A 25,595-nucleotide genomic window follows, 5' to 3' on the forward strand; every position below is an offset into this window, starting at 1 on the left:
AACACTACCTGATTCCACACACAAGAAAACTTATTTTTGCATGAGGAAAAACTTATTTTTGCATGATGTTTAGCCAGGTGCAATGATGCACATATGCAATCACAGCTACTGGGGAGACTGAGGCTGGAGGACAACAAGTTTGAGACCAGCTTAGGCATCATAGTGAACCTTTCTCAAAATAAAAAAAATAAATAGTTCTGGGCGTGTAGTTCAGTAGTAGAGTACCTGTGGATTTAGTCCCTAGTGGAGGAGGAGGAGGAGGAGGAGGAGGAGGAGGAGGAGGAGGAGGAGGAGGAAAGAAAGAGGAGGGGGCTGGGGAGAGGAAAGAAAAAAGAGAATTGACTTTTATGTTTATTCTTTCTTTCAAAAATAATCAGCCTTTAATAGACATCAAAAAAGACTTGATATAACCTTTCTCAAGTGTCCTCAGTAGTAAAATGGGGATAAGACCATGTACCACTCTGGCTCTTGGGAGGGGTACCTAAGGTACTTAAAGTTGTGAATATCAAGCATGGAGTTCAGTGTCTAGGAAGAAGTGGTTTGCATACATGAATTATGATGAGAACCCTGAGTTCTGTGGTGTTGCTAAGCACCTATGCTATGAACATGACATAGCCACTAAAATGTCTCATCCTAAAATGATATTTTTGAAGGCACATTGTAATTAAACTAGATAATGATCACAACACTAAGATAAGTGTTATAAAACAGAAAAATAATTTAAAAAGATAGGAAAAGCTGATTCCTACAAATCTAACCTACACTCCCAAATCAAATGAATTATAAAACCATGAAGGAAATTAGCTCACATGTAACAAATGTCAACAAACAAGACTACATCGAATTTAAAAATATTTGTGTACCAAATGCACTATCAAAAAGGTAAAAGCGAACCTACACAATGGAAGAAAATATTTGCAAATCACATATTCAAAAAGGAATTAATTCAATTTTAAAATGAACAAAGGACATTTTACCAAAAATCCAGCAGATATGTATTATTTAGAAAAGGAAAAATTAACAACTTTTGGTAAGAACATGGTGAAATTGGAACCCTTGTTTGCTACTGATAAGAATGTAAAATGGTGCAGCACAGAGAAAGACAGAAGGCAGAGCCTCAAAAAATTAGCAGAATTACCATGTGGCCCAGCCATTGTATTTCTGAGTATCTATCACAAAGAACTGAAAATAGGGACTCAAAGAGATATTTATAAACCCATAGCAACATTATTCATAATAGCTAAAAGTTGGAAGCAACTCAAATTTGCATGAACTGATGAATAGATAAACAAAATGAAGTATATAGATATTACAATGGAGTATTATTTAGCCTTAAAAAGAAAAAAATCCCAATACATGCTACAACTTGGAGGAATCTTGAAGATATTATGCTAAAGGAAATAGGTCAATCATCAAAAGACAAATATTACAGGAGTACAATATATAATAAGGTTCTTAGTCAAATTCAGAGACACAGAATTGAATAGTATCAGGCAGAAGTGAATTTTGGGAATTACTGATTTATGGAGATTCCATTTGGGAAAATGAATACAATAATCTGGAGTTGGATGGTGGTGGTAGCTGCAAAATGGGAATATATTTGATACCACCCAACTATCAACTTCAGAATGATGAAAAGGGTATAAAATTTTAATTGTTTAGTTCACTACTTCATACATACATACATACATCTATAAAAATAACTCTTTCATTCAGTCTTTAATGCACTAACTCATCCTACCACAATAAAACAGTGGCATTTATTTACCATAAATTCAAATATTTAAAGGATGTTCATAAGCTTGAAAACAGTAACAGCATTTTCTCAAATTGATATCTATATTTACTTACCTATTCTGGACTTCAGTACAATCATCTTTTAGCATAAGGAAAGTGGTACCTCCAACCAGTCCCAGAATGAATTTGGCAAACATCTTATCAAAAAGAAAAATGGAAATAATTTCAATTTGAGGTAAAATTTTCACACATCATTTATTATTACAAGATATATGGCTACATAATCAAATCTCTCCATTGAAATCAACACTTTAAATGACTTGGCCAGAGTCCCTGGGAAAATAAACAACGTACATTATTAGACTACTTTCTAAATAAATTTAAAATTATCTGTTGTTTGGAAAACTGATGAGACAACAGATAAGATGATTGGGCAAACTAAGATTTCTGTCAGGGTCTAACAAGCTTTCCTGGATTAGGGACAGTTGAGGTCCTTCCTGAACCCACAAATGCCATACAGGGTAAAAGAGTCAAGCACACACTAGGGAAGTCATTTTTAGGAAAAAAAAAAAAACACTAAAGTCCAAGTGGATAAAGTTTTATACTTAAATGAATTCTCAATTTTTGTGTCCATGAACATGCATAGTTTCATGCTTTAAGAAGTTCAGATGAAAACAAGACATCTTTACTCTGATGATTAGAAATAAATTAAATTTCAAGGCTGGGAATGTAGCTCAGGAGTACATTGCTTGCCTAACATGCATAAGCCAATGGATTTCATTCCCAGCACCATAAAATTAACAAGTCATAAAATTTTAAAATCATATACAAACAATTTCTAGCAATGGAATTTTGTACAAAAAAGGAAGAAGGGTGAGCAGGATCCTTCCACTTCACCTCTGGTAAGACCCCATTTGTATGAGAAAGTACTTTGTCACTGTCACCAAATCACTCAGCCAGCTCTCTCTGGGGGCACCCAAGTGCTTCTATTATTACCTCCTCCACCTCCTCCATCACTGCTTGCCTTCAACCTCAGCCACTGAGGCCTACAGTCAACATGTCCCAACTGAGAGGCCCATCCCCACCCCCCAGGCCTCACCTACCTTCACCTATTCTGTCTGTGTGAATGGCTCCCAAAGAGCCATCACTTTTGTTTTTATGATAAAAAGTTTTAAAAGGATGCCTCAATTAGAAAAGGCTTAAGGGTAATGTATCCAATGTGGTATTTCCTAATGCAGGAATGGTCAGAGGTAAAAGGATTGGTTTATGAGAGCTGGAACTTCATCAGTGGTTTGATCAACTTGATGGATTAATAATTTATAGGCAGGTGGGAATGACTAGAGAAAGTAGGTGACTAGAGACAAGCTCTTGGGATTATATCTTGTTCCTGGCTCCACCTCTGCTCTGCCCCCCACTTCCCAGCCACCAATGGCTGAGTAGCTTTCCTCCACTATGCCCTCCCACTACAATATGCTGCCTCATTTTGGGCCCAAAATAATGGAATTGGCTGAAAATGTAATGAACCTCTAAAGCTAAGCCCACAATAACTTTTTCTCTTCTAATTTATTCTTGTCAGTTATTTCAGTCACTGTGATGAAAAGCAGATGAACAGTTATAATAGAATTTATTGAAATAACTATAATTATTATTATTCATGGGAAAATTATAAAAATTATAAAAATTATAGAAAAATGTTAATCTAAAGAAAACAAAATATCCCACTATTTATCTTGAAAACTTCAAACCTGAAAAGAAAATCTTAATATTACAATAGTTTCAAATCATAAAGTGTCCTGTAACAGACATTCTAGATAAGAAGCAAGCCAAAGTAGAAAAATGGACTCATAATCAGAAAAGATTGGTTTGTGAAGACCACAGCCTAGAAGAATATTATTTAAATGTTTTCTTTGCAAGATGTCTGTAAACATCCCTTTGCTAATAATAGAGAAATCCTGAAGAAAACTCCATTCTGCATATCTTCATTACTTTCAGAATAGACTCTCTTTCATGTCAGCAGAGCAATGTTCCAAATCAATGTCTATTGCTCTGCCAACATGCAGCATGAACATGTATATGAGTCTGTATTTTCATATGGTATACTTTAGAATATTTAGTGTTTCAAACTAGACTATGCATTTTTTGTTTCTTAGCATTCAGACATGACATTTTATACAGAATGTTATTATTGGAATGTTTCTTAAAAGTTTCAAAGCTTTTAAACTATATTTTAGTCACTTTCAAACACATTGACAAATCTCTGAATACTGTAATCATGTTATACTTTTATGAGGTGTCCATGTGTAATTTTTCTTGTATGAAGAAAAAGCAAACCAGTAGGCAAACTAAATATTGCAAAATTGGGCAAAGGATACTCTATGAGTTTTGTACATGTGGCTTCTGTTTTTAACAGAAGGATAAAAAAATAGATTCCTGAACAAAGTTTTTTTGTTTTTGTTTTTGATTAAATGTGTTTAACCAACATTTCTCAAGGTGTGTTCTGAGGGATGTTTTTTTTTGTTTGTTTTCACTAATAAACCAAAGGCTTAATATTCTAATGGAAAAAATGATTGTCTCAAAAATTAATGATAAAGACCTTCAAATTGATTAGATCAGAAAATCTTTGGCACATTAAATAAACTCTAAATCTTCTTATACAGATAATCAGTTCATTCCAAGATGTTCCAAATAAATGCAACTTCTGGTTACAAAGCAAGTCTGAATCATGTATGTAACTAGTTCAACTCAAACTAGGGCTCTGAGAGAACAGACACAAGATATTATAAACAGAGAATCAGAAAAACATTTTCACAACTCCATGTTCAAAACTTAGGAACCTAAAAAAAAAAAAATAGAATTTTAAAAACCCTAGGCCAATAAACTGCAGCCTAGAGGCCATAATAGGGTCAGCACCTATTTTTGCTCTGAGCAAAAGTTAGAATGGTTTTTATATTTTTAAAGAGTTGGCAAAAAATAGGTGAAGAATAATATTTCTCACTATATGAAATTTACTAGATATTCAATGTTTATGAATAATGTTTCATCAGAACACAGCCAGGTTCATTTGCTTATGCTGTTTTCACATTAAATGACAGGGTTGTCTATCTGAGATAAAGACCATGTTGGTCTGCAAAGTCTAAAATAATTACCATCTAGCTCTTGACTAAAAGAGTTTTCCTACTCCTACACCAAACTCCAGTATTTAACAAACTTAACAAAAGTTGCCCCACTAAGCTTGGGAGCTACAAGTTTCAACTCTTATTCTAGAAACCACTGTTCTCTTAACCTTGCTGGAATTGCCTTTGTGGAACAGAGTTTACTGATGAGGCAAATGGGCTGAACATGCAAACTGGAGGCTCTAGGCCTGCTGCTTGCACCTTAAGGAAGCCCAGGAAATGGTGCTGCACCCACACACATACACACACACACACACACACACACACACACACACACGACACACACACACACACACAAACACACACACACACACGACACACACAAACACACACACACAGAAAAAAAATAAGAAGCCTAGGACTGAAACAAAGCACAATTTACATAATTCGGGTACATTGCAAATAGCTGTGCTCTTATCATTCCTGCCCAAACTAGCTACCACATATGTGTTTTGGACAAGACACTTATAAACCAATTTAGAGGTAAGTAATTCAAAGAAAAGCCCAAATCACAGGGAAGAATCAACTCATTATATCACATCACTGTTTGAAAATGGGTAACTCAGGTTGATAGATCTAATACACCTAACATGCTCCAAATGACATCAAATATATTCTCAAAAAAGAAAACTGTACCCTTGACTGACAGGACATGAAAGTGTTCATGTTCCGACAGAAATGCCAAATCACAAGGATCAAAATATTTGGAAAAATTGACAGTATAATTCAAAAGTCATCTAGACCCTCAGATATAGTTGGAAAGTGATAATACTTCTATATGACAATTATGGTGCACAAGTAGCCACCAGTATTTCTTAGAACCAACCACATAATATCTTTCAGCACTCAACAGAGACTCCATGAATGATAATAAAAATAATACCCCCCCAAAACTAGTAACATTGATTTCCTTATATAAATGATGAACCAATGTCTGGAAGAACTAGTGTTTTGTGTGAGACAGAGATTAAAAGTAAAAACAACAATAACAACAAAACCTTCAAGAGTGATAATCAACAACCACACTAGAGCCAAACAAAAGAAAAAAGGAGCATCTTCTCATCTTAGTTAAGAGAGGTAATGAGAGAATAAATAGCCTTGTTAGGTCTGGCGGTGCACACCTGTAATCCCAGCAACTAGGGAGATTGAAGCTGGAAGATCACAAGTTCAAGGCCAGACTCAAAATTTTAGTGAGATCCTGTATCAATTTTTTTTAATGTAAAGGACTGGAATACAGCTCAGTGGTAGAGCAACCATGGGTCCAACCCCCAGTTCTGCAAAAACAAAAAACCAAAGAAAACAACAAAAACAGCTATCTATATGTAAAAATGTATGTTTTACTTGTTCTACTGACAATTTTTATATATCAAATGGAGTGGGGATGACAAGTAAATGGAATTGTACATAGAAGATACACATAATCCTGATAGAGACTATATCAGAACCAAATTGTTCCCACATTAGTATAAAAGAGCACAAGAGTCTGGTAGGTTACCTGAGGAATAGTGACCCTGGGGAAACCTAGAAGGTTTTTGGATGCACGCCAGAGAATCCATCTGAACTGATAGCAGAAGGAGGTGACGTGAGTGATCTCCTTAAAGCCTGAGCTCCTCTTCTGTCCATCTGAGAGCTCCTGTAATATAGCTTTTGTGTTTCTGTAGAAGGAGGAGTTGGTATAAAATTCAGCTAATGTGTCTACGACTGGCTTTTCTCTCTTGGAAATCTGTTTGACCCCGTTAGCTTTGGAATAAAATGGATAAAGAAGGGAAGTGTTATTAACAGATAACAGCTGATTTAACCTATTTTTATGTGACCCATTTCTTGGATAACACCTTAATTCTAAAGCTTGAATATATAAAAATCACAATTGTTGCCATTGCTTCACACTTTAATAAATATGCTTAATTGACCTGACTTCTGTCATAATCTTATGGATACAGAAAACTGACATCTTCCTAACTATTGGGACTCTAGTTCTTAATGTAGAAATCTTACCACAGTTATGATTCTTAATATAAAATCTGGTCCTTGCTTTCTACTATGTGCAAATGTATTAGGTGCCAAATTTCTTATTTTAAAAGCATATTTATTTTTAATGGAAACACACTTTACAACTCACAGTATCATATAAATATACATTAATAATTTAGATAAAAATACAGCACTCATGGAAACAAAGTCTGTTGACTTGTATCAGAACAAAACATTAATGTGAATTCAAAAGCAATGTTTAATGAACCAGTAGATTTCTAAGCTTTCACCAAATCAGGCAAAAATTTAAGAGAATCTAGGAGATTTTAGGAGATTCACATACCTTCACTGTCTTCTTCCTTTCTATTTAATACCACAGCAGAGAAGTCTCTCTTAAGCACATCCACAAAGAAGTATCCAGGGTTGTTGTAGGGCTCACACTGGTAGCCTATGAAAGAAAACCAAAGAACACAACCTGATGGTCTTGGGAACAAACTAGGATCACCTCCAGAGAGTGATGGAGGTGAGGCTAGAAAAAAGTAGAATCTAACAAATTCTCCTTCATCTTCTTACTCATTTCTCCGCTAATTTGACTCTTCAGAACATTTGACATTAGTCCTTATTCATCATAAATCATGAAACCAAAGAACCATTAAAATGCCCTGGTGCTTATCAGGACTTCTTCATAAATCTAAAGCTAGGTTCAAGGAAAAAAAATATTAAATTCCTGGGGTCACTATGCTCAGTTCACCTGGAAAATCCTGTAATGACGCTATGCATGTCATCAGTGATTGCTTCTCTTCCATTTAATACAGAGGTCCAAATGATCACCTCTCAAACTGCCATAATTCCAAATAGATGGGAAATATCCAAAGCAGCATTATCAAGAGAAGGTGACCAGAATAGCACACTCAAATTCTTGTGGCACAATCATCTAAACTTTGTCTAAGGTCTGACTCCTAAGCTCATCTACTCTGGATTCCACAAACTCATGAATGCTTCATCATTTTTAAATAATAGACATTAAATAAAAATTAAGAAAACTATCTAGTGAATATTTAAACTGCATTTGGGATCATAGAGAAACATCTATAATCATATCCAAATCTCTAAAATAAAGTAGATCACACAATCCATTTAAAAAATCACATAATTCAACCTGAAATACAAAGAAGCAGGTAGGCCAGAAATTTTGGTGCATCAAAGTCATATTTAGAACCAGCCACTCTAATGACTAGCAGGTCACTCAAATACATTCAGGGCCTAAATCTGCAATCTAATCTTACTAGAAAATAAAGTAACATGCCAATGAGCCCTCATGAAGGTAGAGCATGATCATATGTCAGAAGCAAAGCTGAAAAACCACAATCTGCTATATGGTCAAGATGAAGATAATGTTGGGCCTTTCAATAAATATTCAATTTATGGAATAACTGGCTGTTGGTCAAACCAGTTAATCATAGACCTTTTAGGGAAAGATCACTATAACTGTGAAGCAGAACAAAAGTTTAGTAGAAACACTCACATGCACACACACACACACACACACACACACACACTCAAATACAAAAAGGAGAAAGACCTACAGAACAAGCAAGTGCTGCAAAATGAAGCAAAATTTTGGTGCCCAAAATTTAGCACCAAACTGACTGAAGAAGCTTTACAGTGTTGGAACCCAATCTATACAGAGATCAAGCAGCACTCCTGCTTACCCCTCTGCTCTTTCCAGGAGTCTATAAAAGAAGGATCTAGTGCATGAAAATGTCACCATACCTGCTAATTTGAAGTACTCCAAAGCCTCCTGTGCAGGACCATGGTACATTAGTTTTCCTGAGGCCAATAAGGTGAGGCTGTCAAACAGCTTGAAAATGGAATAGCGAGGCTGATGAATGGTGAAGATGATTGTTCTTCCCTGCTTAGAAATGCTAAGTTAAAAAAGGAAAACTATTAGCCATTAAATATCTGATTCTTGCACTTCTTGCACACATATGCATACACATACACAAAAAACCTTATAAAATCATAAAAGGTATTATACTTATTGTATTTTCCAAAAAAACACAGAAGTATATTTATATATGTACATATATGTGTATACATACACATTCATATTGTGTATTTCCTAGGTCTGTCTATTAAAGATCTAGAAGCAATGTCCCATAACTAGCAGTGAAGTCACTAAAAAAAACATATCTTAGTTTCTAAATATTAACTACAGCAGATGGAACCAGGGACCCTATAAAAAACATCTCACATAGGAAAAGTACATGATGAGCCTAGAACATTATAGTGACCATAAAGTAAAGAAATGCTAGAATGATTTAGAAGATGTCAAAAGCAAAGTAAAGCCACATTAAAGAGGCTTCCACTGGTCAAATCAGGACAAATTTGGTCATCAAAACAGTGAACACCAGGTTTAATATATTGAGTCCAATGGGAAATGAATAATGAAGGAGAGAAACCTCTTCCTTCTGAAGAATATCAACTAGGACAAGGGCAAGCATTATTTGTGTGTGCTAAAACTGTTGGGGGAGAGATTTGATAAGGACAGAATGTTGACATAAAAACTGAATACCCTTCCCAACAGAACAGTAATCAACTACACAGGAAAGAAATAATAACTTCCCATCAGAGAAGTCCAACAGCCACCACTATGATCAGCTGATGGTGGTTCTCATCATTAGAGATGGGTGAAGCCTCAAGTACATCATGCAGAGGAACTACCTCATTTCATAGTCTGAATCTGCAGGTAGAACACAAGTATGGCCCCAGGCCAGGATCACCCCTTCAACTAGCTAAGAATTCAAAGGACATGACAGACAGGGAGGCTGAGGAACTCTCCAAGGTTAGAAAAAATGAAAAAAGAAAAAAATTGCATATTTCTATAAAGGGTCCAGAGGCAAAAAAAAAAAAAAAAAAGAAACTGACTTCAGGGAGACCTGGTGACATCTGACTGAAGTCCAGGGACTGCACAGTGGTAAAGCCATAATTGTTGACTTCCTTCTTGGGAAATGGCATTGTAGCAGGTCCTTGCCTCTTGGACTTGCCCTTGGAGGTGCTTAGGGGGTGGGGCATGATGTCAGAAAAGTTATAGGAAGAGAGAGCAGAGTTGGAGGAAGAAGCAGGAAATGTACTAAAATGTAATAGCTGGGGAGTTTAGGTGATAGAGATGAGATTTCTCAGTACTCTTCTTGAAGTTTTTCTGTCAATTTTCAACTAATCTTTTGTTCATTATAAGATGTGCAAAATTTAACTTTGAATGTTTCCTATAAATATTAACACCATAGCCTCCTTTCTTGATTGAAGAAAATGACATTTTATTTGTCTCCTTTTACTTCATTCTTTTGTTCAGTAGTCTTTCTCCCAATCTTCACACCCCAGGTTCACTTTCTGAGCAGATCCTATTGATTCCACCTTCAAAACAGATCAAACCCATATTCTTCTCACCTCCTCACCATAAGCATCCTGGTCCAGGCCCCATCATGCCTGAGTTCCTCCCTGGTGTCCTTCACTCTCCCTGGACTGTCTGCACAGCCTTCCCCACAGCCATTGCTCTGCTCTGACCTTTCATGACACTCCCAAATTCTCTAGAAACAGGAAAAGCCATGTCTTACAGTGGACAATGAAATCTATATAACCTGCCACCAGTCTACCTCTACCTCGCCTTATATTCTAACTGTGATGGGCTGAACTGTGGCTTCCCGAAACATGAATGTTGAAGTCCTAACTGCCAGTACCTCAGAATGTGGCTACATTTGGAGATGAAATCTTCTCAGAGGCCATTAAGGTTAAATTAGGTCACCGAGGGTCCTTGTCTGATAGTCAAGAGGAGATTAGGACACAAACAGAGAGAAAGAAGATGGCCACCTATAAGCCAATTTTCCTTCCTCAGAGTAAACAATCCTATGGACACTTTGATTTAAAGTTAAAATCTCCGGAGTTGAAAGAAAAGTGATTTCTGTTGCTCAGCCCCCACCCTGTGGTCTTGCTATAGCAGTACAGTGGCCAACCTCCACTCTCTTTGGTCACTGGTTTCTTTCCCTCTGGTTTTTCTGATGGTCCACAGGCATCAGGCATTTTTTGCCTCAGAGTCACTGGCTGGTCCTTCCAACCAGGATTCTTCTGCATATATATACCAGCTCTTGCTCACTGTGTCCCTGCAGTTCTCGTGTCACATGCTTGTGGTCTTCCCTAACCTCCCGGCTCTTTAAAACAGCTTTCCACCCACCACCAAGACTTGCCTTCCCTAATATTTTGTTTCATAATATTGATAATACTTCTTTGTTAATTGACTATTTCCCTCTAACAAAGAATGAAATTTTGCTGTTCATGTTGGAATTCCCTACAGCAGGAATATCAGGTACATAGAAGTAATCAGATATTAAATAAATGAAAGAAATTGTTCCCAATGAAATTACCTTTTCAGGAATGAAAGGACAGAAATTGCTATGCTTGAGTATAAACCAGTTGTGGGTTCATCCAAGAACAAGATGGAAGGATCACTAATCAGCTCCATTGCTATACAGGTCCTTTTTCTTGCTCCACAACATATAATCTAAAATACAGATTATTACATTATCAACAAGAATGGTCATGGTCACTATAATTAGTGTACTAACCTGTGCCAGCCCTACTAGAAATACTTAATCTTGTTATCTTAATTCTTCTGAACAGTAACTAAATGGAACCCTGGGAGAAAGACAAGTTTTTCTCTTTCACAAAATGAATAAATGAAGCTCAGGGAAGAGATGTCAAGTGGCTGGAGTTGATACAAGTTACTTTCTACATTTTTTCTTATTCTTGTCCACAATTGTGCTTCCCAGTCCTAAAAGATCCTGACATATAAGAATCTAAAAATAAATATTGATAGAAGAAAGGAAGAATGGAGAAAGTAAGGGTTTGAGAGAAAAAAACTTCCAAAGAAAAGCTATAGAATACTACCTTGATCACTACAAAAGTTAGAAGTAAATACTAATAAATATACTAAATATAGTTATGGAAGCCAAATTACCCCATAATGAGACATAGCAAAAGTCCTTGGAATTTCATCTTTTATCATTTCTAGAAAAATATCTCAATAGAGCAATGGAACAAAATTCATCAGAGGAAGAAAGGAAGTAAAACAGCTAAAAGGGGAAGAACAAAATGGGAAGAACAGTCAGTGCAAAGACATCAAATTTGCCTGACTTAACAATGAGGGTGGGCAGACCATAGAAATGCCCATGTGAGGAGCACCCTCTACACTGGAACATAATCCCTTCCTGGGATTCACCCATGATTAAGATTGTTTCTCCAGCTTCATTTCCACCTTCATATTATAGAACCAGTCATTTCCCCCATCACTACAGAAAACATCCACTGTGAGCACACACATTCTAGGAAACTTCTGATTAAGGTTACATTGTTGATCCAGGGAGGTCCTCTTTCCTGACTGACTCTATCGGGTTTTTTCACATTACCTTAGAATCAGCCACTGTTCTCAGGCCTAACTCTTGAATGACCTTGTTAACCTGTTCCTTTCTTTCATTATTCGTCATAGTTGGAAGCTGAAGAGCCGCTGAAAACTGTAAGTTTTCTCTCACCATCAGGGTGTCCATCACAGGATTGCTCTGAATGCAAATGGTATTTCATTAAGGCACAGTGAGTTTTTTCCTAAGACCACCCTTATAGTGAATGTAACTTAGTCCATAAAAATAACAAAGCCAAGGTAAAGTTATAGCTGATGGTAAACTTTCAGCTCCACAAATTGCAGAGCTTCACGTACAGAAAACTGCAGAGCCTAAAGGAAGCATTTCATCCCTATCTGCACACCGAGACGAAGCAAGAGTGAGTATGCTCACTATATCCAGACACTTCCAGATTGTTTAGTATAAAGATTTAACAAATGCATCTTCTGGGGGGAAGGAGAAAGGTGCAATAAGGGCAAAATGGGAGAAGAAGAGACAATTTTGGAATAATACAACAGCCAGAAATGACACCACTACCTTACAGGGGTCATATTCAAGGTCCTCTCAGTCTTTTAATTTAATCCCACCCTCAATCTTATAGGAGATTATGAAAAGCTGGTAAAAAGAAAGGTGGTTCATGAATCATGTCTTATATTCAATTGGAAGCATGGTAAACTACAAGCCAAGGATCTTGCATATATAGAAATAGGGGGAAGCTAAAAGGCAAATCCACTAATTCTTACTTGTGCCACATAACCTGAATGATGTGGGAAATTGGCTGGTCGAGGGGCTCCATTTACCAAAACTTCTCCAGATAATCCACGTGGATCTTTCCTTGCAGCTAAGACATCCAACAACCTATAAAAGGATATATATTTTGTGGGTCATTTTCTTCCTGCATACAGCCCATATCCATCAGCTTCTCTGGATTGAAATGTTGTGCAAATTGAAAAATGAACTAGTCAGGAAGTCTGTGGTTCAACTAAAATTTTGCATATACATATATGTGTGTATATATATATATATATATATATATATATATACATGTGAATACATTTATATTTTCACCTTCCTTTTCATTATAATTTATGATAACACCCAAAAAATAAGACAAATTTGGCTTATTCAACAAAGACCTCCAAAATGACTTTCCTGACTGAAGATCTTGGTGGATCTAACCCAGGCAATATATTCCTGTCTCTAAGAATGATGTCTTCAATTATACCTTTAGCTCCATCTCCCCACATTTTATATCATGCCCTACCTTTTTCTCCTCATTAGCTCATAATATGACCAACAGAAGAATGTCAATCATAAATTTGACCTAATAAGACTTTCTGGTCCTTGGAATGGAATAAATCTACAAACTAGCCCAACTGTATGTTATCCCCAGCACCTAAGACCATATTGCACATGCACAGCAAAGGCTCAATCAACACTTATTCCATAAATGGATTTTTAAAGCACACTGAAACTGCACAGAAAAGTCTTGCTTATACTTTCTGTTATACTCATGAAGATTTGCCTCCACTTGTTAATCCCCTGATGGCATTGAGACCACGTTTCATGGGACCAATGTAAGCATAAATATATACAGATATATTGCTACATTTTGAACAAAGTTCAATTGAGGTCTGCATTGAATACACTCAAGGAAGCATACTGATTAAATTTCAGACAGAAAATAAGAACAATATCAATGAAGAAAAAGGATTATTGAACAAAAGTCTAGTATACAAAGGATGTCAATCACTAGTCAGGACCTATAAGAAAGAAGACTCAGGCATCTCTCAATTCCTTTAATTTGTTTTGTGATCCATTTATTTCTTTTGGAAAACAACACATCTGATGATCAAAGTTTCTTCAATTTAGCCTGGGGATACAGCTCAGCAGTAGACCCAGTGCTAAGCATGTAGGATTCCTGAGTTTCATCACCAGCAGAACAACAACAAAAGTTATTTGAAATAACTAACAGATTCTCCTAAAGCCTCACTGTTCCACTTACACCTGGTTACACTCTGTAAAGTACATATCAGCATCTGAGAGATGTTTAAACACCAGCATTTTCCAATAGCCTCAACTGTAATATATTCAAGTTCTACTCGATTAACTTGAATATATTACAGTTGATATTCATAGAATATCAATGGTAATGGTCTCATTAGTAATACCTAACCAGACTGAAGAACAATGTATCTTAAGTAGAAATTCAAAATCTAGAATGAAGTACTCCAGAGGATAAGAAAGCATGACAGGTGCTTAAAACTTAAGAAAGATGTTTACTGATTAGAAAAGCAAACACAAACACAGAACAAACTGCAAAAGGCTCAGTTTAAAATTTGGAGACATCACTCCAACATGGGATGTCTTTTAAGGATGTCCAGGCCAGAATAGTATGTTTCAAACAATCTGGATGAGGGAGGTTACTGAATATTCAGATAGAGCAAGAAGAAGGGAAAAAATACAGCAGAACCACCATGGGTTACACAGGTTTGATAAAACAGAGCCTGGCTTACCCATGGAGAATTTGTAAGTAAGTCAAGATGTATTGCACAAAGAAAATAGTATCAGTGCAAGATCCAAGCTGACAGTTACTTTGTTCTCAGGTAATGATTTCCACAGAGGTAAATCCTATGATTTCACAACTGTCATTAGTGTGAACTTCCCAGTGCCATTGCCCCACAGTGCTTATATCCAAAAGGGCCTCAGCACTGACTGTTTGAACTGTCACAAATATTCTGTGAACCAGTGGGAGTTGAGGTGAAAGGTACATTTTGCTTTGCTCATTAACTGAGGTACCTCTCCTTGAAACATCAAAGACAGTGAGAATTCCATAAAGCTGAAGCAAGCTATAACACAAAGAAATCTCTCATTGTTTTTGTGTGACCTTTTCTTTCCTAAGGAAAAAATATACAAGTGATTGGGCAATCTGTGAACACCAAGGTATGTGTTTTCAGAGCTGCATTGTAGGATTTACACTGTCACATACAATTTTAAAGTTTAACATCTTGACAATTATGATAATTTAAAACCTATATGGAAGTTCTTTGTCAGTAATTTTCCAACCCTTTACCTTCTCTCCAATAATGATCATAACTCCCCCTACCTCAGTCAAGCATTGTCTCAATTTACAGTGACAACTGTAAATAAAGACACATTCTTGTCACTCCTATCTTTCTAGCTTTCTCCTTCCAATAAAGCATTATAATTAACAGGTATCTCTCTTATTCTCGATGGTTTTAAACATTTGGACAGAGCTATATTGGTTTAGATCGTTTAGAGTTCATTAGATACATCCCAGAGAAGCTCAGAGGGCCTTTAGTCCTGAGTACAGAAAGGGTAAGTTTGGGAGAAATTATTATTTTGTGTTTAAGGTGATCAAATTCCAAAAATCCTTGATGTGTCTAAAAGCAGAGCTCCAAAAAGAACTCAGTTGTCATAAATCCCTCCCCTTAGGAATAATTAGGAAAGAATAACTCACACCACAGACATTTTCACAAAACTATCACATCTCACATCTATCCTCCTAAGGATCCATTCAGCTAAATGTCATAGTATTCCATTTCATGCTGCTCTGCCACTGCAGCTTACTTTGAAAGTAATGCTTTTTCCCTTCCTCTTTTTTCTCTGTCCTTCCCTAACCACAGAGGAAGCAAAATTAACCTTCTTCCTGTCCAAAGCTGAGTTTTCTGTACTTTGGCTCACAGGCCAACAGCAATGAAGGAATCCAGTCTTCAGGGCTAGCACTGGAGGATCTAAGAAGTGGCTACCTCTCAAGGCTACAAATGAATTTTGACTCCTTAAATGGCAAAGCTGGAGAGTAGTCTTTATGTTCCCCCTCTAAAATCCCTGTCCTGTGTATCTAGCCTAACAATATAATTTCTTTTTCCTTTTTATGAAAACATTTTCCTTATTATTGGATAAGCATCAGGAATAAGGACAGAGCTCTCAGTATCAAAGTGACTTGTTTTCCCATATGTGCCCTTCTCTTGGCATACTACTTTGAGTCATACTTCTCTTTGAATCTAAGATTAAGTTATCTTACTAATCATATTAAAGTATATAGTTAGGCAGACACAAACAGGGAGTTGGGGGAGCAAAAATAGGGCTCACTCCATCTCAAGTGACAAAACTTCACATTGGGTGACAGAGAACCCTACTCATAAACAATTTCTTTCATAGCCAGATGTTACCTCCTTAAAACTAAAAGGAACTGGATGGAATCATATTAAGGGACTTTCCAGCCTGTGAGAATGCATAGGACATTGAGTCTCTGTCCTTTGGATGTCTCTGATTCACTGTAATATTATTTACATTGTGATTTTAATTTCCCCATGGCTTTCCCTTAATTACTAATGAAAAAATTTCTGACATGGCAGAGTTGATGGAAGCCCACTGAGTCAAGGCAGGAAGTGACTGTAACCACATCAAAGGAAAAATTTATGGGATACGAGGCTTCATGGGGTGACAGCCTATAAAAACCCACAATTCAGAAGAAAAAAGGCTAAGCCCCCCCCTCCTAGGACAGCCTACTTTACATTCTCTGAAGTGTACTTTCACTTTCATTTCATTAAATAAGCCCTTTGTACTTGCTTATTCTTGCACTACAAAACATTGTCAGCAAAATATTTCATGAGGAAGAAATGAAGAAGAAGAAGAAGAAGAAGAAGAAGAAGAAGAAGAAGAAGAAGAAGAAGAAGAAGAAGAAGAAGAAGGAGGAGGAGGAGGAGGAGGAGGAGGAGGAGGAGGAGGAGGAGGAGGAACAAAGAGAAGAACTACATTAAAGGATAGGTCAATATAAGAAGAAACAAAGTCAAGTTAAAAACCAAAAATGAACCAAAATGACTAGAAACACAAATCATATCTCAATACTAACCCTAAATGTTAATATCCTGAACTCATCAATCAAGAGACAAAGACTGGCATATAGAATTACAAAAAAAGGCCCAATAATATGTTGTCTTCAAGAGACTCATCTCCTAGGAAAAGACATCCACAGACTGAAGGTGAGATGTTGAGAAACAACATATCACTCACATGGACTTCGAACACAATAAGAAATTTTCTGGTGGAGTTTTCAGTAGTGTTGGTCTTGAAATTTCTCTTTTCATCATAAATTTTAGTAATTTGATTTTTCTCTCTCTTTATCTTAATTTGTGTATCTAAGAGTTTATCAGTTTTATTTGTTTTTTTTCAAAGAAAATTAGACAGATAAAAGAAATTAAAGGGGTATAAATAAGAAAAGAAGTACTCAAATGGTCACTGCTTGCTGATGACATGATTCTATACTTAGAAGACTCACAAAACTCCACCAGAAAACTTCTAGAACTAATAGATGAATTTAGCAAAGTGCCAGGATATAAAATCAATGCCCCTAAATCAAATGCATTTTTATACAAGTGATGAATCCACTTCAAGAGAAATTAGGAAAACTATTCCATCCATAAAAGTCTCAAAAAAATTAAAATACTTGGGAATCAATCTAACAAATGAGGTGAAAGATCTCTACAATTAAAACTATGGAACATTAAAGAAAGAAATTGACATAGACCTTAGAAGATGAAAAGATCTTTTACGCTCTCAGATAGGCAGAAATTAATATTGTCAAAATGGACATACCAGTAAAAGTTTTTGCATATTTAATGCAATTGTGATTAAAATCCCCATGACATCCTTTATAGAACTAGCAAAAGCAAGCTTTAAATTCATGTGGAAAAATAAAAATCCCAGAATAGCCAAAGCAATCCTTAGCAAGAAAATTGAAGCAGGAGGTATCAAAATACCAGATCTTAAACTATAATAACAGAGCAATAGTAACAAAAATGTCATGGCATTGGAACCAAAATAGACATGTAGATCAATAATATAAAATAGATAACACAGAGACCAACCCACATAAATACAGTTATCTCATACAAAGGTGCCAAAAACATACATTGGAGAAAAGATGGCCTATTCAACAAATAGTGATGGGAAAACTGGAAATCCATATGTAATAAAATGAAATTAAACTTCTATCCCTCACCCTACATAAAAATCAATTCAAAGTAGATCAAAGACAGAGTCACTAGAACAGAGATGCTGTGCCTAGTAGAAGAAAATATAGGCCCAAACAGAGATGCTGTGCCTAGTAGAAGAAAACATAGGCCCAGATCTTCATTATGTCTGAATAGGACCTGAATCTCTTAACAAGATTACTAAAGCACAAGAGGTAAAATTAAAAATCAATATATAGGATGGATTCAAACTAAAAAGCTTCTCCTTAGCAAAGGAAACAATCAAAAACATGAAGAGAGAGTGTACAGAATGGGAGAAAATCTTTACCACACACATCTCAGAGCACTAATCTCAAGGGGATATATATATATATATATATATATATATATATATATATATATATATACACACACATACATATACATACACACATACACACACACATATAGATAGATATAGATTGATATATATATATATATATATAGATAGATAGATAGAGATAGAGATATATAGAGATATAGATATAGATATGTATGTCCAAGAAACTTAAAACAAATAATCTAGTTAATACATGGGCTAAGGAATTTAACAGACACCTCACAGAAAAGGAAATACAATCAATCAACAACTTAGGAAAATGTTTATCATCTCTATCAATTATAGAAATGCAAATCAAAATATCTCTAAGATTTTATTTCAATCTAGTCATAATGGCAATTATCAAGAATACAAGGAGGAGTTGGGGTTATAGCTCAGTGGTAGGGTGCTCACGCAGCACTTGTGAGGCACTGGGTTTGATCCTCAGCACCACTTTAAAGTAAATAAAAGTAAAGGTATTGTGACCATCTACAACTAAAGGAAAATAAATAAATAATAAGAATACAAGCAATAACAATTATTGGCAAGGATGTGGGGAGAAAAGTACACGCATACATTGCTGAAGGACTGCAAATTGGTGCAACTACTCTGAACAGTGGTATGGAGATTCCTCAGAAAACTTGAAATGGAACCACCATTTGACCCAGCTATCCCACTCCTCAGTTCATACCCAAAAGACTTAAAATCAGCATAATATAGTGGTGAAGCCACATGAATGTTTATTGAAGTTCAATTCACAATAGCTAAACTATGGAATCAACCTAGATGCCCTTCAACAGATGAATGAATAAAGAAAATGTGGTTACATATACATGATGGAATACTACTCAGCCTTAAAGAGGAATGAAATTATAGCTTTTGAAGGTAAACAGATATAACTAGAGAATATCATGCTAAGTGAAATAATCCAATCCCCCCAAAACCAAAGGCTGAATGTTTTCTCTCATAAGCAGGTGCTGATCCATAGTGGGGGAATGATGGGTAGGGAAGAATGAACAAATTTTGGGTAGTGCAGAGTGAAATGAGGTTAGGCGAGGGACTGTAGAGATGGGAAGGTCAGTAGAACGAGACAGACATTATTATTCTATATACACGTATTATTATACTACTGTTGTATCTCTACACCAGTACAGCCAGAAGAATAAGAAGTTGTGCTCCATTTGTGTACAAATTATCAAAATGCATTCCACTGTCATGTGTGACTAATTAGAACAAATTAAATAAGTAAAAAAATAGAAAAGATTCATTGGTGGAGAAGGAAGTGCCACTACACAACGACTGATTTTGTGAGCTAAGTCTGAAACTGTAGAGGTTAGGAAGCACCAGATAGAGGTATAGAACTTGACAAAGTTAAAAATTATGAGTTTTCTTCTATCCACAAAGTACACAACAAATTACTTACAATAATATGATTCTTTATTTGTCAAAAGAGGTCTACCAAAAGACTCCAAAAAGCATTATTTATCGTATGTATTGCAGCTTAACATAATATGATGTGTCAGGGTAAAAAGTACCTGTGCTGGGAGGGTTTCAAGAGACAGAATAGAACAGGTTGCTCTCATGTCTGCTGTGTGGTGTGAAACCAAGTAAGCAGACAGTCATCTTCTCAGAAATATAGGTGAAAAAAAGCAGGGAAACTTTATTGGAATTTAATACTGATAACTCAAAGAAGATCAGGGACTGAGGAAGTTGGATATGACATTAAGAAAGAAAAAAAGGGAAGAAATCTCCAATACTACAGCTGCTACTGCTGCCAGAGGTAACAGCCAGAGTGGTCCCTCTGCAAGCACAGTGGAGGGAACCCACATTTTTAGGACTGAGGCATGTCTGGATTCAGAGAGATTAGAGATCAAAGATACTACCCAACTAAAATAAAAGGCACACTGCACAATAGTCTTGTATGGGAAAGAAACTGCATCTCTCCTAGCATAGGGAGGACAGAGAAAGGAACAATTTTGAAGCTGAAGCACAGGGACCAGCACCTAAGGAAGCTGAGTCCTGGCAAACCTTGGTCTGGCCCAAAACAAAGGCCAGGCAAACCCACACTTTATGATTTAGAGTGTGCCTAAGTGACTAGGAGAAATTAATCATGGAGATTCACACAGGGGACAACTGGTCATAGGAATGTACCCAGCTCTCACTCTCCTCCTCCCCCTCTAATCTGGCTGCTTTCAGGACCAGCTGGGAGAGACACACCTGGACAGGATTTCAGAGGGTGGGAGTGTGAAATACTGAATCTGGAGACTAAACCCAAGACCACAAAAATTGAGGTCCATGGGTGAAGTAGTGGACTAAAAAGTGGCTCCTCTATCACAGGAGTGGAAACCAGGGGAGACCTTGGAATGCAGTCTTCCAAGGTAGATTGTCTACTGCTAGGATCTGGAGGTTCCCTGATTTTGAATCTTCAGAACAATTGTCATCTAGTAAAGAGCCTGGAGCCTAGCTAAGCCTAAACCACCCTTCCAGCAGTTCCATCTATGGAATGACTTCTTTCACCCTAGCAATCCCACCCTGAGGGTAGAGCAAACATCACAATCCAGACAACCCTACTTCACTGCTGAGAAGGAAAGCTAAGAATCTTCTGAACTCCAGTGAAAATAATTCTTTAATTTTTTATTGAGATTTTTTTTTCTTTTTTCTTTTTTCTGCTCAATTGTGGCCTGAATGATTCATGGATATTTATACATATTCATTTTTGTTTGTTTTTTTCTCATTTCTACCATTTTTGAAACTAGTTATTTTTTATGGATAAATGTTTTTAGGACTAAGAAGTTTAATTAGCATATTTCACCTTTGTTTTGTATCTTATTTTTATTTTTAATTTTTAAAAGTTTCATTTTATATATTTTTATCCCACTTATGTTTTTTCCCTTGAATATCTGTCCTTTCTTCTAAGAAAAGCCTCAATTTTATATTGCACCTTTCCTTAATTTTTACTTTACCCTCTTTCCTCCTCCCTCATAAGCATCACATCCTATATCACTTCTGTTATCTCCCTGTCTACCATTTGAAGTTGTAAACCATTTGGCATATTTTCTGTTTTTATTGTTGGCACTTACTGATCATGTTATTTGTGTTTATTGTAACAATGTTGTAGAGGTTATAGTCATCAATATTTGGCTTAATGCTGTATATTGTTTGCATTTGTTGTTGTTATTATTTGTCTCCCTCTAAACTGTAAGGTACTGGAAACCTTCAGGGACACTGTAAGTCTTCTGGATAGAAACTCTACTGTCTTACTGATAGATGGGTAGACACACACACAACATGAAAAACAAGGGAACAAATAATCCCAAAGAAACCAAGCTACTTCAATAACAGAATCCATCACTACCACAGTGGAAGAAATATCTGAGAAGAAGTTTAGAATATACATAGTTCAACTAATCTGTGAGGTAAAGGACTATGTAAGGAGAGGAATAAAAGATGACTTCAATGAAGAGATTGAGATTGAAAAAATTAAGCAGAAATCCTTAAAATGGAAGAATCAATAAGCAAAATTAAAAATTCAATGGAAAACATCATCAACAGACTAGATTACTTGAAAGAGCATTCCGGACAATGAAGACAAAATATATAGTCTAGAAAATAAAGTTGACCATGGAAAAAAGATGTTAAGAGACCATGAACAGCACTTCCATAAAATATGGGACAACATGAAAAGACAAAACTCAAGATTTATTGAATAGATGATGAGTCAGGGATACAAACCAAAGAAACTCACAGTCTTTTCAATAAAATAATATCAGAAAACTTCCCAAACCTAAAGAATGGAATGGAAAATCATATAGAGGAGGCTTACAAGACCCCAAATATACAAAATTACAGAAGACCCACACCAAGTCACATTATTACAAAAATGCCTAACATACAGAATAAGGATAGAATTTTAAAGATTGCCAGAGAAAAATCACAAGCCATGTTTAAAGATAAACTAATGTGGATCTCAGCTGATTTCTCAACCCAGACCCTCAAAGATAGGAGGTCTTAGAATAATATATACCAACCTCTGAAAGAAAATGGATGCCAGCCAAGAATACTATACCCAGCAAAATTAAGCTTCAGATTTGATGACAAAATAAAAAAAAATTCCATGATGAACAAAAGTTAAAAAACTTCACAACTAGAAAGCGTGTTTTACAAAACACACTCAATAAAATATTTCCCAAAAACTAAATAAAAAAGAAACGTGACAAACAGCAAAGGAAGGGAATACACTAGAAGAAAAATCAAAGAGGAAACTAATTCAAATTAAAAACCAGAAATAAGTCAAAATGTCCAGAAATAAAAGTCATGTCTTAATAATAACATTGAATGTAAATGGCCTAAACTCATCAATCAAAAGACATAGACTGTCAAATTGGGTTTAAGAAAAGACCCAAGAGTAGGCTGTCTCCAAGAAACTTATAGGCAAAGACATCCACAAACTCAAGGTAAAAGAATGGGGGGGAAACATATCATTCACATAGATCTCATAAAGAAGCATAGGTTTCTATCCTCATATCACATGAAGTGGTTTTAAGCCAAAGCTAATCAAAAGGGACAAAAAAGGCCATTCATAGGGCTTAAGGGAATTATACATCAACAAGTCATAACATTTATAAATATTTATGCCCTAAACAATGGACTATCTATGTGCATTTAAAAAAGAAACTTCTCAATTTTAAGAATCAAATAAACCACAACACAAAAATAGTACTGGGTAACTTTAAAACAATTCTCTCACCACTGAATAGATCCTACAACAAAAACTAAATTAAAAAGGTAAAAAACTAAAAAATACAATTAACATTTAGATGTAGCAGACATAAATAGAATATTTCTTCCATCAATGACTGAATAAACTTTCTCCTCAGTAGCACATGGATCCTTCTCTAAAATAGACCATATCTTAGGCCACAAAGCCTCTTAGCAAATACAAAAACAATAGAGATAATTCCTTGAATTCTATTAGAACATAATGGAATAAAATTATAAATCAATGATAAAATGAAAAATGGAAACTATTCTAACACCTGGAGACTAACTATATGTCACTAGATGACAAATGGATAACAGAAAAAATCAGGAAAAAAATTAAAAACAATACTTAGAGACACATGAAAATAGTGATACAATGTATCAAAATCTCTAGACACTATTAAGGTAGTACTAAGAGAAAAGATCATTGTATTGTGAGCATTCTTTAAAATAATAGTCAACAAATAAATAACCTAACATGTCTACAATCCCTAGAAAAAGAAAAAAATCAATATGAAAAGCAGAAAAGACAGAAAATAATTAAAATCAGAGCTGACATCAATAATATTGAAACAAAAAATTACCAAAAAATGTTGGTTCTTTGAAGAAAATAATATTGTTAAACACTTAGCTAAGCTAATGATGTGAGAGAAAATTCAAATTACTAAAATTTAAAATGAAAAAGGAAATATCAAAATAGACACTACTAAAATACAGATGATAATCAGAAACTATTTTGAAAATTTGTACTCTAAAAAATTATAAAATCTTGAAGACATTGTAAAATTTCTAGAGACATAAGACCTATAAAATTGAACCAGGAAGCTATGGTAAATGGCGTCATTTTCTTAGTTTCTCTTCCAGAGGATTTGTCGCTAATGTAAAGAAATGCCTTTGATTTATGGGTGTTGATTTTATATCCTGCTACTTTGTTAAATTCATTTATTAGTTCTAGAAGTTTTCTGGTGGATTTTTTTTATTCTCTAGGTATAGAATCATGTTATTAGTAAATAGTGATAGTTGAGTTCTTCTTTTCCTATCTATATCCCTTTAATTTCTTCCATCTGTGTAATTGCTCTGTCTAGAGTTTTTAAAACTATATTAAATAGAAGTGGTGAGAGAGGGCATCCTTGTCTTCTTCCAGTTTTTAGAGGGAATGCTATCAATTTTCTCCATTTAGGATAATGCTGGCTTTTGGCTTACCATAGATAGCTTTTACAATGTTGAGATATGTTCCCATTATCCCTAGTTTTTCTAGTGTTTTGAACATGAAGATGTGCTGTATTTTGTTGAATGCTTTTTATGCATCTATTGAGATGATCATGTGATTTTTATCTTTAAGTCTTTTGATGTGGTGAATTACATTTATTGATTTCCATATGTTGAACCAACCTTGCATCCCTGGAATGAAACCCACTTGTTCATTCAAAAGCATATTATTTAGTGTCCAGGTGTTGTAGTAGCTTCTTTTTTAATTTTATCATTGATTTCTAATTTTATTCTATTATGATCTAATAGAATGCAGGGTAGCAACTCTGTTTTTTTTTTTGTAATTTCTAAGAGTTGCTTTGTGGCATAGTATATTGTCCATTTTAGAGAAGGATCCATGCTCTGCTGAAAAGAAAGTGTTTCTATCATTGATGGATGAAATATTCTATATATGTCAGTTAAGTCTAAGTCATTGATTGTATTATTGAGTTCCATAGTTTCTTTGTTTAGCTTTTGTTTGGAAGATCTATCCAGTGGTGAAATAGGTGTTAAAGTCACCCAGAATTATTGTGTTGTGGTCTACTTGATTCTTGAAATTGATAATAGTTTGTTTGATGAATGTAGATGCCCCATTGTTTGGGAAATATATATTTATAATTGTTATGTCTTGTTGATATATGCTTCCCTTAAGCAGAATGTTGTATTCTTTTTTATACCTTTTGGTTAACTTTGGCTTGGAAGTATGGAGGTTCCTTGGAAAACTTGTAATGGAACCACATTTGATCCGGCTATCTCACTCCTCAGATTATATCCAAAAGACTTAAAAGCAGCATACTACAGTGATGCAACTACATTAATGTTTATAGCAGAAGAATTCACAATAGCTAAATTGTGAAATCAACCTAGATGTCCTTCAATAGGCAAATAAATAAAGCAACTGCAA

At 35.4% G+C, this 25,595-nt stretch overlaps 1 protein-coding gene across 1 annotated transcript in view; it reads right to left on the minus strand.

Moving 5' to 3' along the window:
• Window positions 1-25,595, minus strand: part of LOC113178178 (broad substrate specificity ATP-binding cassette transporter ABCG2-like) — a 47,694-nt gene that overhangs the window by 11,779 nt on the left and 10,320 nt on the right. The window contains exons 3-9 of the mRNA XM_077794267.1: window positions 13,072-13,186; window positions 12,341-12,490; window positions 11,300-11,436; window positions 8,655-8,806; window positions 7,225-7,329; window positions 6,406-6,650; window positions 1,852-1,934 (exon numbers count right to left, since the gene is read on the minus strand). Of these exons, the coding sequence (XP_077650393.1) occupies window positions 1,852-1,934; window positions 6,406-6,650; window positions 7,225-7,329; window positions 8,655-8,806; window positions 11,300-11,436; window positions 12,341-12,490; window positions 13,072-13,186 (987 nt within the window). The remainder of the gene's footprint in view (window positions 1-1,851; window positions 1,935-6,405; window positions 6,651-7,224; window positions 7,330-8,654; window positions 8,807-11,299; window positions 11,437-12,340; window positions 12,491-13,071; window positions 13,187-25,595) is intronic.

Source organism: Urocitellus parryii (genome assembly GCF_045843805.1).
Source record: "Urocitellus parryii isolate mUroPar1 chromosome 10 unlocalized genomic scaffold, mUroPar1.hap1 SUPER_10_unloc_3, whole genome shotgun sequence".
NCBI lineage: Eukaryota > Metazoa > Chordata > Mammalia > Rodentia > Sciuridae > Urocitellus > Urocitellus parryii.